Source organism: Gadus chalcogrammus, chromosome 5, assembly GCF_026213295.1.
Source record: "Gadus chalcogrammus isolate NIFS_2021 chromosome 5, NIFS_Gcha_1.0, whole genome shotgun sequence".
Taxonomy (NCBI): Eukaryota; Metazoa; Chordata; class Actinopteri; order Gadiformes; family Gadidae; genus Gadus; species Gadus chalcogrammus.
In genome coordinates, this window is record NC_079416.1 from 2,883,055 (window position 1) to 2,901,576 (window position 18,522).

Consider the following 18,522-nt stretch of genomic DNA (forward strand, 5'->3'; position numbering starts at 1 on the left):
CTCCAACCTGGCCTGCGTGACACATCTGCAACAGAAGAAGAGGATGGGGAAGTCACCGCTGACAGTCCCAGTGGTGGAAAGGTACCCCGCTAGGCACCGACAGCCTCCACAGTACCTCAATGACTTTGAAACAGCCTGAGAAAACAGCAGTGTTTCCCACACATTGACGAGACTATGGCGCACCGCCATAGTCTAATTTCGGCCGCCATAGTCTCTGCGTGCCCATGAAGTTTTTTTGTTTTTTGTTTTTTTTGCTCAGACGACGTTCGTGTCGCTCTCATTGGGATTGCATGAGAGCACGAAGTTCGGCTGTCTGCCTGCGACTGTGCCGAATAGCCTTCTGCAGCCGAATCCAAGTTGGCAATCCTTGAACTTTATTTAAATGAGAGTCTGGCGAATCGTGATGAAAGCCAATCAGTTTAGCGTGCGTGTGCTTACGTTGCAGAGGGTCTTGAGTTGTCTAAAAAATAGAGAGAGCGCGACATTCGGAATTTTGCATTAACGTATGAGCACTACCTTAACAGCATCCATGATCAGTAAGTTAACTAACTGTAAACATACGATGCTCACAGAGGTGATGCATTTTTAGATGCATACTGTTTGAGAACATAGAACTCCGTTTGACCTAGTGCACACGCAAACATAAAAACGGAGTTTCAGAGTTTTTATAAATGATCGTTTCCCATGATAAAAACTCAGTTTTCGTGTAGCCTAAATGAAAGGGCAAAACGTATGAAAACATGTGTTATCCCATTGTGTAAATGGGGGGTTTACACAAATGTATAGCCTATGAAACGATTGAGAAGGTGACATTTAGGCCACGCCATTGTGTTTAAATAGGCATACACTGAAAAAAGGAGATTGGCCATCTGTTGTGTAGAATGTATATCTGCATGTTGGGATAAAGTGAATAAATCCAGCAAATGTAGCCTTTCAGCCGTCTCGCGATAACCACGCAATCATACATGACGCGCAAATGCAACTGACGGACTCAGCTCATTCAGTGGAAGAATTTTGTCCATGCGAGTCAAGACACAGTCATCTCAACTATGTAAGTATTCATGACTAATAATAGCTAGCTGGTAATGAATTTATTTGGGGGTTAAAGTAATTAGATGGCTGGACAAAGGCTTTTTCAAGAAAAAATAAGTAAATTATAGATTTAATATTTTAGCATGCGAGGCAATTACGAACCTTCCTCCACCATTTAAGATAGCCTACATGTGACTAGCAAGCAGCATAGCATTTCCATGTTAGTGAAACTAATTTGTGTCAAACCTGGCAACAGAGTAGGTTTGTCTGAACTTGTGTAATACTTTTGTGTGTTACGCTGGCCATGCACCTGAAATACGTCAGGTGCAATTTCGTCTAGGAAGCGAGATCAGAAAATAATATTTGGCCGTCAATTAGCAAGCTCGTTTGCAGTGCATTGCCGGCTGCCGGCGGCCAGGAAGCTAAATTGCTAGTTATTGGTTTATTTCCTCATTATGTTCATGAGTAAAGGAAACTGCAGCATGAAACTGGCGGCCCATTACAGTTAAATACATTTATGGCTGCCCTATAACTTATACAATTGATTAATTGCATCCATGATAAAAGTGTTTTTCTGTTGCTGCAGATTTACATTTTCTCATGTAGGCCTACACGACGCTCTGTTACCGTGGGCTCAAGATTTTTTGGTGAGTATTACTAGCCTACATAAAGTTGCGTTTTCCAGTATGGAAGCCAGCACACTTTTCTAAGATGCATAAAGTGTATATTACATTATTCAGCTTGTGTTGAGTTAAAATGAATCAATCGTGTAAATGTAAAGTTGCAGCTTTCAAATAATTTCTGGCGGCAGTCGAGCATCATGGCGCGAAAATGCATATCTCAGTCAGCCGTCACTCACTCAACGGCTTAGCTCATACCATAGAGAGAGGGCAACTACTGGTAGTTTTGGCAAAAAGGGTTTGCATGAAAATTCGTGAATTTTCCCGTGCTAATTAATTGTATAGTTGATGACCCATTGCGCAGGTAACTAATGCAAGTCTGTGTTGTTTGAATGATGTGGTTCACCGTAAAACCAAATTATTTGAGAATCACCAGAGGCATTTATGCTAGCCACTGACAGAAGGATGCTAAACTGATGATGCTACATTTGTTTTGTTAATTCAGATCATGAGCGTTTTGAAGTATTTTAAAAAGAGGGATCATAATTCACCTCAGAATGAAGAGGTAGTATCTGAGGTAGGCCTAACATCAACTGCCACGAATTGCTGCCTTTGTCAGGATGTCATATTGGTATTCATTTTTAAATACATAATTTGAGTAATTGCAATGGTAATTATGTATTGCTTTGTACCAGAAAAGACAGCTTCTTCATGTAGTTGAAGAAACGGCAGGGGCAGAGGAAGCAACACACATAGGGACAGACATGCAGACAGGGGCAGCAGGGCCAAGTACCATAGGGGCAGAAGGAGAGACTGTCTCTCTTGAGGGAGGGAAAACAGGTAAGTTCAACTCATGACAAAGGAGCAGTAATCGATTCCTTCAGTTGTTTATGTATATTTTCTGTGTTATATAAAAGCTGGCAAACACAGAAAGTCAGGCTGGAACCCGGAGTGGCTGCAGTTACCTCAGTTCAAAGCCTGGCTTTACACCACTCCACATGGTAAGCTTAACATTTCTCATTATTATTTCTTTATAATATTTGAATATTTTAACTTGATAAGCTCGGAATAATATGGAGAAATAAAATGACGAGGATGAGATGAGGACAATGGAATTGTTATAATTCTTATTGTTTTATTTTTAGGAATGTTTTGCCGTATTTGCAGGCAGCATAAGCCACCTGTAAGGAATGGTCCTACAAAAAGACCCTTTGTGGAGGTTGGTGCTCTCCATTACAGGAAGGATTACCTGGAGCACCACATCAGTACTGAACACCACCAACTGAGTATGAAATCCCAGCAGTCAGTCGCATCAGGTAATGTCTTGACCTTGCTCCTGTAATAAACTCCAAGTTCCTACATTTTTCGATACATTTTTCTATACAGTTAAATTGCTAGTGTTAGTAATTTAATTGTTCCACTTTATGCAGGATACTCCATCATGTCCACCTTCGAGCCAGTGATACATTTGGAGCACGAAGCTATTATTGGTGGTTTCAAGTGTCTTTACTGGCTGATAAAAAATGAGATGGCTCACCACACCAACTACCCCAAATTGCTTAGTTTAGCCAGACTTTTGGGGTGTGACTATTTTGACAAGCTTAAGGTGAATGCCTTTACAAACATTCCAAACTTAACTTAGTGCATTTAAGATAAGATAGTACTTCATCCCGAAGGAAATTCAAGTAAATATTTAAGTAAATATCGCATTTGAAATGTTCTTATTTAAAAGGTGGACCGCAGGAACAATTATCGCTCTCATCGAATCATCGATGAGATGCTGGAAATAATTTCACAGATTATCGAAGAGCCCATTATTCAAGAGATTAGGGCATCCCAGGCCATGAGCCTTGAGGTGGATGAGAGCACGGATGTGTCCACATCTCGCCAGCTTGACCTGCATGTCAGGTGTGACCGAATGTTTGGAGGACAATTTACCCCCGTTACCAATGTAGACTGATTTTTTCCTTTTTCAACTGTGTGCGAAATAATCACATCTCTAATCTGTTCTATTCCTATGTTGTTTTTGTTCCAATTCAGATACCTGGATAATGAGGGACTGGTTTTCAACCAGTTCCTAGACATTGTCTCAGTCCCTGATGGGAGGGCTGACACTATTGTAACTGCCATTAAAACGGTCCTAATGAATAAGAATATGCCAACAGAGAAGCTCTATGGAATTGGCACAGACGGTGCTGCTGTTATGACAGGTCAGGTATAATTATTTATTCAGGTAAAATTATTTTCCCTGATGTTTTTTGAAGAATTCATTAGTAAAACATTTTATTCACCACAGGGCGTTTGAATGGAGTTGTGAAACAACTCACTGATAGCTTCCCCAAGGTTGTTGGTGTTGCTTGTGCTGCTCACCGGCTTGCACTGGCCTGTAGGGATGCTTCCAATGGTGTCAGATACATGGCAATTTTCCGAGACCACCTCCAGGACCTGTATTTGTACTTCCAACACAGTGCAAACCGGACTGCAGCACTGAAGACTGCTGCTACTACCCTGGGACTAGCTGACTTGAAGTTGAAGGCAAATCATTTATGTGTGTAATTATATAAATTTAAATGTCTTAACCTTAAGTTAAGTTGGTTAATCATAATTGGTTTATCATTTCCAGCAAGTAAAAGATACAAGATGGCTGTCCCAGCACCAGGCCATTGTGGTATTGCAGCGAAACCTCGCAGCTGTGCTTGCCACATTAGCTGAGGAAGTTGAAGTGAAACGATGCCCAGTGGCCAAGGGACTGTACACCTTTTGTGCCACTTACAGATTTGTGGCATCATTATATCTGCAGGCAGATGTACTGCCACATCTTGCCCGTTTGTCCAAGATTTTTCAGAAGGCAAATGTGAACTTCCTGCACATAAAGGAACAGGTATAGTTAATAGTTATTAGTTGTTGAAGAAACTTGGGACATCTTAAACAATTACATTTGTAGTCTAATGCCAACACTCATTTTAGGTTCCCATCACAATTGAAACCTTGAGACGCATCAAGGATGCCGGCACTTCTCCCCCACTTGGGTCTTTCCTATCCTGTCTCCATAGAGATCTGGATGACCCCTCAGGACTTGGAGCCCAGTCCATACATCATGAGGAGGAGAGGAACAGGAGAGGACAAAGTCTTGACGACGTACCACGAGAGCAACAGTGGTCAAGATTTGTGGCAGATGTAAATTCAATTACGAATTCTTAAAACTAAAAGTTTTCACAAGACTTTTCACAGCTTAGTATTAGTTCTTAGATTGAAGGAGATCTTTGGTTTTAAACAAAACAGAATAATCTCCCTTTAGTCAAGGAAAATCTCATCAAAATCTGGATTAAAACTAGTGGTTTTTTTTTTCGTTTTTTTCCACCTGACCATTATCATTTGAGGTATTGAGTGGCTTAGTCTTGGTTGGTTTTCTTCTCTGCTCATGATAGGTTGCCAGTCCTTACATCAGTGGCCTGATTCATCACCTGGAGTGCAGGTTCGAGAATCTGAATCTTCTTGGGGCCTTCAGTGTGTTGGGACCACAGGCAACTTCACAAAGTGATGAGCAGAATAATGCCCACCTTAAGATCCTGGCCAACAAGTTTTTACCTGAGAATGAGATCAATGTCATTCAGGAGTATCAGTCCCTCAGAGAGCATATCCACAGAGGACAATTCAAGGTAGTAGAATTATACTGCACTGTGTTGTGACCTTCTGTGTTGGTGTTATATGTTATTCTTTCAAACACACACCTTATTTAATTTAAATACAGTTAACTGACCTCTCTCATTTATTGACCTCTCAGGACAAGAGCCAGGCTGACATACTGAGACTCCTAGCAAGTGAGTGCGACGAATGGGGGCTGATATACCCATTACTCAGCCGCTTAGCAGCCATTGCCCTTGTTGTGCCGGTGTCAAGCGTGAATTGTGAAAGAGACTTTTCCACAATGAACAGGGTAAGGACATCTGCACGAAAACCAGTGATGTGAATTTCAATTAACATTTATCCATTGTTTTTATGCATAATTTTATCACAAGTTGTTTGCCATTTTAGGTCAAAACAGACCTCCGTAACAGACTTCAGGGAGAGCACCTGGCTGCCTGTTTGAGGATCTCTATTAACGGGCCAGAACCTGAAGACTTAAATTACCAAAGGGCACTTGAACTGTTTTTCTCAAAGCCAAGAAAAATGAAATGTTCTAGCGCAGGGTGTCATATCTGTAAATAGGGTGGTTGCTATCTGTAATATGAATAAATACGCCAAGAACGGCTAAAGATAATTCCATCATTTATTATTTCATCTGAATGCAACGTGAGCTGCAACAATAGTGCACCACAACTCAACAAATACAAAGTCCATAATCAATACCAAGGAATTAGTTCTTTGTTAGTGTTAGATTACTATTAGTAGGCAAACCACCCCCCCCCCCCATAGTCTCCAAAATGTCTGTGGGAAACACTGAAACAGGCAACATGGATTTAAAAAAAACAAATATATATGTTTCTGAATCTGAAAGTGTGATTCTATGTTTTATATTTGAAATGGCTTTTGTGAAAGCACTTACTTGATACATTACACTGAAGCAATTTGATTGTATATTTCATTGTGTTTAATGTTGTTTACAGACCAAGTGGATGTTTAGTTAATGAATATTCAAAGTAACCAGAAGTATAAGTAACAGACAAGTTCAACAAGTTCAATCAGATCACGCCAGTAGTCAGAATCAATGTTAATGTTCACCATAAGCTTGCACGTACTGTTTACGTCATTACGGTAGTATAAACGCGAACTGGAAGTGACGTCCGGGGCGCGACGCTGTTCAGTTCTCCAGCAATAAAGCAACATCATGCGAAGCTCAGTTTCATTATTTATAGTAAGCTACGTTAACGCTACTCATAAATACCACAGTTGCTTGCCTTAAAGATCCCCTTTTATGCATTATAAGTGTTTATAATTGCATTTGGGGGGATTACTAGAATAGGGTTAACAGCCTGTATGTTAAAAATACCTTTTTGTTCTCAAACTGCTGATATCTGCAAAACCAATTTCCGCATCTTCTCATCTCATCATCTCATCTTCGTCCGCTTATCCAGGGTCGGGTCGCGGGGGGAGCAGCTCAAGCAGGGGGCCCCAGACTTCCCTTTCCCGGGCCACATTGACCAGCTCTGACGGGGGGATCCCGAGGCGTTCCCAGGCCATTGTTGAGATATAGTCTCTCCACCTAGTCCTGGGTTTTCCCCGAGGTCTCCTCCCCACTGGACGTGCCTGAAACACCTCCCAAGGGAGGCCCCCAGTGGGCATCCTTACCAGATGCCCGAACTACCTCAGCTGACTCCTTTCTAAGTAAAGGAGCAGCGGCTCTAATCCGAGTTCCTCACGGATGGCTGAGCTTCTCACCCTATCCCTAAGGAAGACGCCAGCCACCCTTCTGAGAAAACTCATCTCGGCCGCTTGTACCCGCGATCTCGTCCTTTCGGTCATCACCCAACCCTCATGACCATAGGTTAGGATAGGAACGAAGATCGACCGGTAGATCGAGAGCTTTGCCTTGCGGCCCAGATCTCTTTTCGTAACAACGGTGCGGTATAGCAAACGCAATACCGCCCCCGCTGCTCCGATTCTCCGGCCAATCTCATGCTCGATCGTACCCTCACTCGCGAACAAGACCAAGAGATACTTGAACTCCTTCACTTGGGCTAAGTACTAATTTCCTACCCGGAGTAAGCAATCCACCGGTTTCCGGCTAAGAGTCATGGCCTCAGATTTAGCGGTGCTGATCCTCATCCCAGCCGCTTCACACTCGGCCGCCAGCCGATCCAGTGAGTGCTGAAGGTCACAGGCCGATGATCCAATGAGGACCACATCATCTGCAAAAAGCAGTGGCGAGATCCTCAGGACACCTAACTGCAACCCCTCCCCACCACGATTACGCCTCGATATCCTGTCCATGTATATCACAAACAGGATTGGTGACAAGGCGCAGCCCTGGCGGAGACCAGCACCCACTGAGAACGAAACTGACTGGCTGCCGAGGACGCGAACACAGCTCTCGCTTTGGGAGTACAGAGATTGGATGGCCCTGAGGAGAGACCCCCTTACCCCATACTCCCGCAGCACCTCCCATAGTTTCTCCCGGAGGACCCAGTCATACGCCTTCTCCAGATCCACAAATTCATGTAGACCGGATGGGCATACTCCCAGGCCCCCTCCAGGATCCTTGCGAGAGTGAAGAGCTGGTCCTGTACAAGAACGTTTCCGCATCTTTCTCTTTTTAATTGATTAAATTAAAATAGCCCCACATCATCACATACCCTTCACCATACCTAGAGATTGGCATGCATTTTTTTCATTTAGCATAATAGATGGTTTGATTTGCATTGAGAAATCATTAGGCTAACTAGCAGCTACTAGGCTAACTGAAAATAACCAGGCCAATCTCAAGGTATGGAAAATGGTATGTGATGATGTGGGGCTATTTTAATTCCAAAGGCCTTTGTGACTTTATCAGGATGAATTGTTCCCGGGATCCATGAAATAACTGGCCTTTAAAAATAAAAATCTGCCTGCCTCTATGAGAATTTAACATAGGGGTTCCTTTACTTATGCACCCTGTATTTGAATGAAGAACATTTGTTTTTTAACGATACATTATTCATTCACACAGAAAATTGGTGGCCTAAAAGGTTGGATTTTCCCCTCATTTGCTTAAAGAAGGCATTAAGACAACGTTCGTGAGCACGATATCACGTGATACCGGGTTGGACTGAAAAGATAGTCAAAAGACCAAACTCAAAGGAATATTTTAATTTGAATTTTATTTTGGCTGCCAGGCCTTGGCCAACTCCTTCCCACTGAAAAGAGAAGAAAAAAAACATTGAACAGTTTTGTGATTATTGGTGCAACTTCACTTATTAAAAATACCATATATCCCTACTAGGGATGCAAACAATTAATCGATTATCGATTAATTGTCGATAAGAGATTACTCGATTAAAATAAATTACTTGCAATTAATCGCATTTTTAACCCGTAATTCCCCAACCGTCCACCAGAGGGCTCGCTTGACGCCAGACGTACTTGACGCACACGCGGGAACACAAGCGAAGCAGAACAAGACAAACGAAAAGCGGGACACTAGCTGTGTTCGAAATCGTTCCCTATCATGGATGTAGTGCACTAAATAGGATGCACGCCATTTTCTAGGGTGTTCGAATTCTCAGTGGTCCACTATATAGGGCACTATATAGTGGACTTAAAATAGGGTACATACGATGTTCCCTACATGTTACTCCCGTATACCACAATGCAATGCGGTTGTATTTTTCCAGGGGAGAAGAAGAAGCCGAATAACCGCGAAAAATAATACATTTAATGATGGAGTCTCCGGCATTCGTTTAGAAATGTCAACAATTTATTTGGGATTCAACATAGAATATTTAACATTCAAAATTAATTAAACAAGGAAATGTAACATTCAACATCAATACAACCTCCAGCTTTCGTCGTGAGTGCCCGGTTTGTTTACTTGATGTGGGCGCATCTGTCTGCGTCATACAAATACCCGGCGCATTTACTGACGCAAATGACGTTTAGAAATGTTCAGCGTAGTGTCCGAATTCTCGTTCCTTATTCCCTATATAGGGAATAGGGAACGATTTCTTTTGTAGTATTTTTGACAAATGTACTTGTAAGTCGCTTCGGATAAAAGCGTCTGCTAAATGCCCTAAATGTAAATGTATTTTAAAGTACAACAACTAAACGACTTTGTTGAATTACCACCTAAATGTGTCACATTCAGAAGGAAATTCAGCTTCTCAGAAGAATTGCCGCTTATCAATTAATCGATCATCGATCGATAAGATGAAACAACTATCGATTAATGAATTACTCGATAATTTGCATCCCTAATCCCTACATTATATTGATTAACATCTATGAGGTAGGCAATCACAACTGAAGCCCAATCTTTTCACATTTCTGTTCTAGAGCAATACCAAACCTCTAATTAATGTTCTAATAATTCAAGATCTAATTGCAACAGGAAAGGGAATGATGAATCCACTTGGAAATCTGGTTGGTTGGTCTCTTTAGCTGAAGAAATACTGGTAAACGTTACAATAGTGTGTGGTTTTGAACTTGAATATTCCAAGATGGCGCAATATAATGGTATAATATAGAAAACTCTGAAAAAGAAATGAAGTGGTTTGAAAAACAGACCCAAAGAAACCAAATTAAATACATACCAAACTGGGCAAGGCTGCCACTCAACCAGGACCTCTGTTTTGCCCTATAAAGGAAAGGGGCCATCATTTCAGTAGTAAGATAATAAATTCAGTGGCCTATGAGATTGATCGTCAGTATGCAATTAATGTGCATGCATTACAATGCCAATCAGCAAGATTGTATTTTCTACAGTTAAACCCGCATGTGTTTTTGCTGGGTCTGTCAAACCTTTCTGATTCTCTCCTTTCCGTAGCCCCTTATTTCGTAAGCATCACGACCAATATGGTAGGAGCAATCTGTAAACATAAAAATAATGTATTTTTCACAACAAAACCAAAGTATGCTTATCCACCAGCATAATTGCAAACATAAACATCATAAACAGTTATTATTACTACTGTTATAATTAATTTCTTTATCAGTGCTCTGATCATTACAAAACGATTTTGTCTTACTCTTGGGTAAAGTTCTCTTGCGGGGTGCCTTCTTCTGGCTGTGAAGCTCTGTAGGAAATCAGATTATTTTATTCTCATTTAGAAACTTTAAGACATGTTCAGGTATTCAAAGCTAGACTCAAATGGTCATAACAAACATTCTTATTATAGTCCTTTTTCCAAATTAAATTCAAAACTACCGTCAGATTGTAAATAAGAGAATCAGGCTATGGTGACAGAATAGTCAACTAGCAATTCGATTTGTACACACATTATGTACATACCTTGCCTCTTCCTCTTCTTCTGCACAGTAGAGACAGCTGTAGGATAGGACAATTTAACATGAACTCATTCAGGCAATGTTTTATTTGTATGACACGTAGTACCTTCTCATGAAACCTATGATTGAAACATCTTTACCTGGTCCTTCCATGTCAGGGTGGGCTTCCTCCTCCACCCGCTCAGCCGCCGCCTCCTCCAGCCGCCAGGCCTCCTCCTTCACCTCCACAGCCACCTCCTCCACCTGCCCGGCCTCCTCCTCCACCTGCCCGGCCTCCTCCTCCACCTGCCCGGCCTCCTCCTCCACCTGCCCGGCCTCCTCCTTCACCTCCACAGCCTCCTCCTCCTCCACCTGCCCGGCCTCCTCCTCCTTCACCTCCACAGCCTCCTCCTCCTTCACCTCCACAGCCTCCACAGCCTCCTCCTCCTTCACCTGCACAGCCCCCTCCTCCAGCTGCCTAGCCCCCTCCTCCACCCGCACAGCCCCCTCCTCCACCTGCCCGGCCTCCTCCTTCACCTCCAGAGCCCCCTCCACAACAGCCCCCTCCTCTACGGCCCCCTCCACAACAGCCCCCTCCTCTACGGCCCCCTCCTCTACGGCCCCCTCCTCAACCGGCACGGCCCTCTCTTCAACCTCTTCTATGTCCATCTCCATCTAAGATGACAAAAGATAATACTCACTCAAACAGTGCAAGTGTAAATACAGTTAAAAAAATTCTGAAATAATGACCAATATATACACAACTATAAACTAACATGAAAAGAGGTGATTATGCAGCTGATTTAGTATATTGTCATTTGTAGTGTAATATATGTAAGGGATAAAGCATAGAACGCCAGTCATTTTCGGGAAAATAACCCAGACAGGGCGAACCGGACACCAACGCGAAGGGGAGGTGTCTTGCTTCACCCTGAAGGGGCTTATTTTCGATAATGACCGGCGACGTTCTATACATTATCCCGCTTATTACCGGCTACTTGCCAAAACGAAAAAATAACTTCACACGTGTGTCTTTTTACAATTTATTTGTTACCAGATAAGTGTTGAGCAGCAGAGAAATAGTCTGCCTAAGACGTTGACGTCACTTAGCAACCGAGTACGATGGGGTTGATAAGTTACCAGACTATTTGCGGAGATACGAAAGATACAAATCCACTTTCACTGACAGTGTTCAATTATAACTTGTAATAAAGAAATATATGTGTTATAAAGCAGTATATAACACTGGAGGACTAGGCTCTTTATTTGTCACAGATATTCCTGTATGTCTTCACCTGTGAGGTTCCCCTGTCCTCTTCTGGCTCCTCTATGACCACAGGGCTGGGGTTCCAGGGCTTAAGACTGAGAGTAAAAACCTCTTCAGTCCCAGTGGTATAAGGCGTCCAGCCTGTGCAAGTTTGAAAGTTGTTGCTCACTAAATGCCAAGGGTAATTGAATTGCAAATGGTAACTAAAACATAGTAACAATAGCCATAATGAACATGAATGGTAGACAAATAGCAAGATGCAACTAGAAAATGCATTTCCTGCAGAAAATGCGGTGAGTGCTGTAGTGCAAAGGGAGGTTGAAAATATTTTTTTATAAAGCCAAATAGATTAAGACAAAGAAACGTTAAACGGCTTAAATCAAGTGAAGGGATTTGAACAAAAGTTTAAAAGTCTAAATGGAGTAAACAATGTAAATATGCACACCATTTAAGAAAATGTAAACGGTTGGGTTGTGTCTGTGTGTGTGTACACACACTGTAACGCAAGTGTTGTACACTTCTTTGTTATTTGGATAACCGTTCTGCTGTTGGTGTTATGGCGCATAACACGTCGGACTCTCGTCTCTGGTATTTCCACAACAAGACTCGTAGTGGGGGTTATCTCAGCCATGGTTGAGAAGGAATTGGGGGAAAGGAACTTTTGCTTTGACTCCCTGAAGTACATGAACCACGACATGGAGGAGAAAGGGATTGTTGCTCGCGAATGTCTCCCGCTTGAGCCCCGCTTCCCGCTGCCGAGGGACCGCTGCCGAGGGCGCTGCCCGCTGCAGGAGGCGGTGGTCCCTAAGCGCTGACCGCTGCCGAGGCAGTGGTCCCACGGCAGCGAGGCACCAGCGGGAGACAACCGCGGTCAACAATCCCTTTCTCCTCCATGTCGTGTTTCAGTCTACTTCAGATTGATGTGGACTTGGAAGAACCAGAGACGTCGGAGAACCCGACGCAGTCGTTTGAGATTCATAATATTGTCTGGAGGCTCACACAGCTTTTAGCCGTAATAATATATATTTGATATAGATATCTATGTATAACAGGATATTATTTAGATATAGAGCTCCAGGACTCCCGCCAGAGCACCCGGAGTGTTGTAGAATATTTACAGAACCCGGCCAAAGGCTGTGTGCGCCTCGCCACTGCGATACATCCACTGTAAACAGAGCGCATGGTACCGTGGCAGCAAGCTGCTCGGGTCCACACCCCCACCCTCCTTGACCCGCCTCTCCTCCTCCTCATTTGCATTAAAGCTACATACACCGAAACGGTGCGTTTGGGGAAAGCTCAATGTGCGACTGAAAGTGGCTCGTAGTGGCTGTAATTCTTCAAATACTGTGTTTGGGGCCCACTAATATCTATATTAAAGCATCCATCAAGTACCATGCCATGGGACCTTTAAAAGTAATCCAAAAAACAGAAAAAAAACAGAATCAGAATCTCTTTATTATCATTGCACAAAGTGCAACGAAATTGGGGTAGAGGCTCTCAAAATAAGTGCTTTTTAAAAAATAAATATTTTCTTTTTTTAAATTTAAAAATATATATAGAATGTTGAAGAACTCAAAAACAAATCTATACATTTTAAAATCTCAGCCAATTTTAGAGGTCAGATTGGTATGATAATGCAATAATCCGTTGTTTTTTTGTTACACTGCCTGAACGTCCTCCAAAAGTAGCCAAATCTGGCGGGAAAAACTGCCCAATCTGGCTACACTGCTGAACGTCCTCACGCTCCAGCGTCAACATAAATCAATGAGAACGAATCCAACTGAAAATGAAGCCGGTATGAAACTAAAACTTTGATTCTGAATAAAGTTTAAATGAAATCGAAATTCCGTTTAGATATTATTGAAGTGTGTAGATTTGTTAAATGGTTTGAACAAACGGTTGAGAATTGATTACGCGCTCCGCCGTCCACCCATTGACCCCCATGTTAAAAAAAAGATAGTATTTTAAAAGTAGAATATCTTAAAAAGTATAAAATATTTAAGAAATCTGAAAAGAAGCGTGCAATTCCAAGCTTTTTTGAACATTTTAAAATTTGAATGGAGTCTAGGTGAAAAATTGAGGAAAGAGATAGGTCCCAAAGATTGTAGAGAATAATAAAGAAAGAAAGAAATAATAAAAATTATGAAGAACAATAGTTGAGCGCTGCATGCAGCACTCACCTAATAGTATTTTGGTAAACAACGCTGATCATGCGTTCGTGGAAATTAAAAGTATAGAAGAAAAAAATCTTACCTTGACACACAGACTCATGAATAGAGCGCATTTGTTTAAGGGACTCCTCCGTGTAAGGGGCCAAGGTGCAGCGAGGTAAGAAAACTTGTACCGTGTGGGACTTCTTGCAAGGTGTTCCCAGAAGGAGGACGGGTTTGTAGCCAGCTGCTTGAAGTTTCTCAAGCTGTAATGACAACACAGGATGTATGCCTGTAGTAATCAATAAAAATAGCCTGCAACTATTCAAAGCAATAGTTATTCTGACAGTTAACTGTAGAACAGAATTAGTCTGAATTGTCTACATACCATTAGGACCGCTTCCTCCTTTATTTGAGCAAGGTTGTGGTTTTTTTTGCGGGAAGACACCCACTTTTCCCGCTTTTCCTCAAATCTACTCAAAGCCTTTTGGAGGCGTTGCTTGATGGGCTGGACCATATTGCAGTGGCTGCAAATTTTTTTGGCACATGGAAGAATGCCCTTGCAGAAGGGGCATATCTTCTGTGTACTTCCCCGTGACATGTCAAAAGAAATGTCTCACCTTTAAAAAGGACACAGACAGATTAGATAGATAGTTAGATGGATAAGAGAGATGATAGATACACATATTAGATTGGCAGATAGGGAGTCAAGATGTACAGGGGTTGACACTTAGGTTTCAAAAGCATCATTACCCATCATTACCCATCGGGCAAGTAAAGGTCATGTTCAACTTGCCCGAATGTGATGTTCACTTGCCCAAATTAAAGTCAGAATCGTGAACGGGACTCTTTTTGCCAGGCACCCGGCCTGGTTTTGGGGGACTCAAAAAACTCATCCTAGCTCAGACTGAAGCTGAATGTTAGTTTCCACACATGTGCTTAAAAAATAACAAACTTTGTTTACTTATCTATCGAATGGTTACATCCATGTGCCATGAAGTGATTTAAGTCCACCGTTGCAACCTATTAAAGCTATCGCCCAGTTATATGTAGACCTGCATGATTTTATGCAAATGTACATAACTAAATGTCCAAGGTAGTAGCAAAGATATGTCTTTTTTAACTTTCACGTTTCTTGTAGGTTTAACTGAATAATCACAATCGCGTTTCTAGTAGAGTTGTCAGTCAGGATACTGGATTTTCTAACTTTGATACTATACCTGGAAAAATATCGATATTCTAAACCATTTTTCGATATCAGGGGAAAAGCTTTTTTCAGAAAAGAACCTACCCAAAGTAAATAGAGTATGTCTCCACAACTGCAAGGGCGATAATGTCATCTTGGTGCAAAAAGAAAGATTGTTGTGCAAGTGAAATATTCAATGTGGATAATACTTGGTTAAAGTCAATAAAGCCATGGAACACAGCAAAAGTGAGAGATAACATTTCCACCTGAAATAATTATCAGTTGGTCGTTATCAGTTGGTAGCGCTGTCTTACTATGAGAAACAAATAAAGGTAGAGATATCTTACAATTTGGACACTTGACACCTCTATTTAAAGTTCAGGGCAAATATAATCGAATGATACCGCGCATAATGCATGCATAATATCACGGCCAAAAGCTCTGTGCGCCTCCGGATGGCCGTAGCGCGGGGAGCTCATGGGTTTCTCGGGGTTTGTTTACCGGCGTTGCTATGGTTTCCGGTCTTGTGTGTTCCAATGGTTTATTAGGTAGGCCTATGTTATAAATCTCTGTCTAATCAATACTTCATCCAGTGCCTCTTCCGTGGTCATTACAATATTATGAATAGACTGCATCGGGTCCTCCGACGTCTCTCCCTCTTCCACAAAAGGTAAAGACATGCAATGGTGGTTATCTCGGCCGTGGTTGAGAATGAAATGGCATGAAGCACCGGCTTCATTCCCAAAGTTGTGGCGCGACAAATTCGCCTCACAAAACTTCCACAGCGACAAATGTCGTGTTTGGTGTGAACGCACAGCTGTGTTCAGATCAGTCTTGGGCGAGCGTTTTTATTTTATTTTATGCTGAATAAATCATTGCACTGCACTGTTTTTCATCCAGTTTGAAAAAATGCACTTGTGGTGAATTAAAATATAGGGCAATGCTTTCAACTATTTATACAATATAACAATTTGCATATAAACAGTGAAATAAAGCCTGAAAGGTGCATGAAAATACCTTAATAAATAAATTAGCATAATAATATTGTGGCAGTTCAGTGTCCGTTTGGAGACAATAACAATGAATATCCTAGCACTAACGAGACTGCTGCTGCCCTAATGGCTCCCATGTTCTTCCCCACATCGTCTGTAGCGATGCCCATAAAGACAAACGGGAACGCTATAAGTGATAGAGACCAGGAAATTACGTAAGGTCCCATTCAAAATGTATTTGGTTTACATTTCGTCGTGTGTAGCACGACTTAAATAGATTCAGTTTCGTGAGGTTGAGCAAATAAATCGCCTGATACCAGGTTGGTTATATGAATCAATTCAAGATGGACAGCCGCATCATTTGAAACTTAGCTTTCCAACCCAGTGATACTAATATAGAAGGCTACATACCTTAAATGTCTAATTAGTGATGAGACATTTTAGTATTGATTAAGCCTACTACATACATGGTCTACGATTTAAAGTTATAACAACGTTCAACACGCTGAAATGTTAGTTAGTGTGATTGTTTTGACCGCGGATAACAGGGCTAGGCTAACTTAGCTCATGATGTAATTCTCCAGCTCATCTAAACTAGCATCTTAACACTACTTTGACTGACATTATTTGCGGCTATCTATTTTCCATGAAATAGCATTACCTCGTCCGTGAACACGTTTGCTGCTGAGGCGCGTCAGATGGAGTTTCACCCGCAATAGTTGTGGAGACAAACACTCCCATGAACCCACGCTGATACACGAGTCATGAAACTAACATCACAGCTTCTGATTATTTTCTTCTTTTGATGGAGCTAAAGAGTCGTCTAGCGAGTCCTCTGCGATTTCTTGCGTAGGCGGGGCCAACACGCGGAGTTGGAGATGTCGTCACTGTGACGTCGCACGTGTATACGGAAGTGTTCTTCGCACCTGATACAGCAAGGACACAACAGGTGGTCCGCAATAGGTCCACGGGTATGCACCTTTCTTTATAGGTCCATAGTCCGCATGCAACAATGCCGCCGTCTTGCGGCGGGGACTTTATGGGTTTGACCGTCTAGTTTATAACGTTATGACTGTAATGCTTACTGGTTCACACTGGCTAAACCAACATCTATTATAACCAGTACGGACACTGGACGTTACGAACGGTTCGTTCATTCTGCCACTCAAGATCACACACCAGAGTCTTCTTCTTCTTCTTTCGTGTTTATTTGGCGGTTGGCAAACCAATATGGTCCATTACCGCCACCTACTGTTTGGTTTGGAGCTTCGATGGAGGTTATACGTTATAAACTATGCAAAAGAACAAAAGTAAATAAACAAAATCATATGAATAGAAAACAACAGATTAAATGATGGTCTGTCAAATAAACCTGTTGCTTTTAAGTATGTCATTACATGTTTCCATGCTGGCGGTCTCAGTGTGGAAAAGGAGAGTAAACCCTCTAAGGTCAAGCTTGTTTGACCCAAAGCTTTAACATTTTTCAACAGCTCCCTTCTCTCCAAATTGTATGCTTCACATTGTAGTAAAACATGCTCCACTGTTTCTTTTCCATTACATTTTGGGCAGACCCCTGTTTCATGTTTGCCTATGATGTTCATACTGTGGTTAAGACGTGTGCCCTATGCGTAGTCTTGTGATGATAACCTCACATCTTCTGTTCCAGTAGCCCTGTCTCCTTGTTACCACCTGCCTCTGAATTCTAAGCAGGAACCAACCCTTATTTTCCCTATCCCATTGTTCTTGGCACACCTTGTTGATTTCTGATTTAATTATTGTTTTAACTTCAAATTTACTTAATGGAACACCCAGCTGTATATCCTGTTTCAGTGCCTTTTTTGCCAACATGTTGACAACCTCATTGCCTTCTACTTCAGCATGGGATGGGACCCATAAAAAGCCCACCGTTATTTGCATTCGTTCTATTTTAAACAACTTTGAAGAACCTCATAAATTAGTTCAGGCCTACAGGTAGATTTGCCATTTGAAATGCTGATTAGAGCTGCCATTGAGTCTGAGCAAATTATGCATCTACTTGACCTTCCCTCTTCTATCCATCAGAGAGCCAATAAAATGGCTAACAGCTCCACTTTGAATACTGCTAAATGATCTGATGTTCTTTTGATAATTGATACATTAAACTGTGGTATGTGTACTGCTGCCCCTGTCCTACCTGTGTCTGGATCTTTTGACCCGTCTGTAAAAATTTTAATTGATCCGTTCTACTTATCACTTATATACTGTTGTATCCTACTATTCATCCCTCCAAATTCATTACATTGTTTTGATTTCTTAATCATTTCAAGATCTACTGTAGGCATGGGGAAAAGCCAAGGGGGAGTTGCTGGTAGTGGTACTGTACAGCTATGTGTTAAAT

At 41.9% G+C, this 18,522-nt stretch overlaps 1 protein-coding gene and 1 long non-coding RNA gene across 5 annotated transcripts; one reads left to right on the top strand and one right to left on the bottom strand.

Moving 5' to 3' along the window:
* The first annotated feature begins 2,342 nt into the window (after window positions 1-2,342).
* Window positions 2,343-5,898, top strand: LOC130383024 (zinc finger protein 862-like). Of its 3 annotated transcripts, none has more exons than XM_056591016.1 (9): window positions 2,343-2,653; window positions 2,798-2,968; window positions 3,693-3,862; window positions 3,949-4,187; window positions 4,276-4,533; window positions 4,620-4,829; window positions 5,081-5,311; window positions 5,437-5,589; window positions 5,672-5,898. In XM_056591016.1, the coding sequence occupies exons 3-9, from the start codon at window positions 3,796-3,798 to the stop codon at window positions 5,705-5,707; spliced, it is 1,194 nt and encodes a 397-aa protein (XP_056446991.1). In that variant the 5' UTR covers window positions 2,343-2,653; window positions 2,798-2,968; window positions 3,693-3,795; the 3' UTR covers window positions 5,708-5,898. The 3 variants fall into 3 exon arrangements, with proteins under 3 accessions (XP_056446991.1, XP_056446989.1, XP_056446990.1); XM_056591014.1 differs by having other exon boundaries at window positions 5,688-5,898; XM_056591015.1 differs by lacking the exon at window positions 2,343-2,653 and having other exon boundaries at window positions 2,749-2,968; window positions 5,688-5,898.
* A 5,241-nt stretch (window positions 5,899-11,139) lies between these two features.
* Window positions 11,140-17,334, bottom strand: LOC130383098 (uncharacterized). 2 transcript variants are annotated; one of them, XR_008895696.1, is made up of 5 exons: window positions 16,807-17,334; window positions 14,356-14,587; window positions 14,071-14,233; window positions 11,846-11,985; window positions 11,140-11,225 (listed from the first exon to the last, which is right to left on the bottom strand). It is a non-coding gene; the product is annotated as an uncharacterized LOC130383098 (long non-coding RNA). The 2 variants fall into 2 exon arrangements; XR_008895695.1 differs by having other exon boundaries at window positions 11,846-11,958; window positions 16,807-17,333.
* Window positions 17,335-18,522: the final 1,188 nt, after the last annotated feature.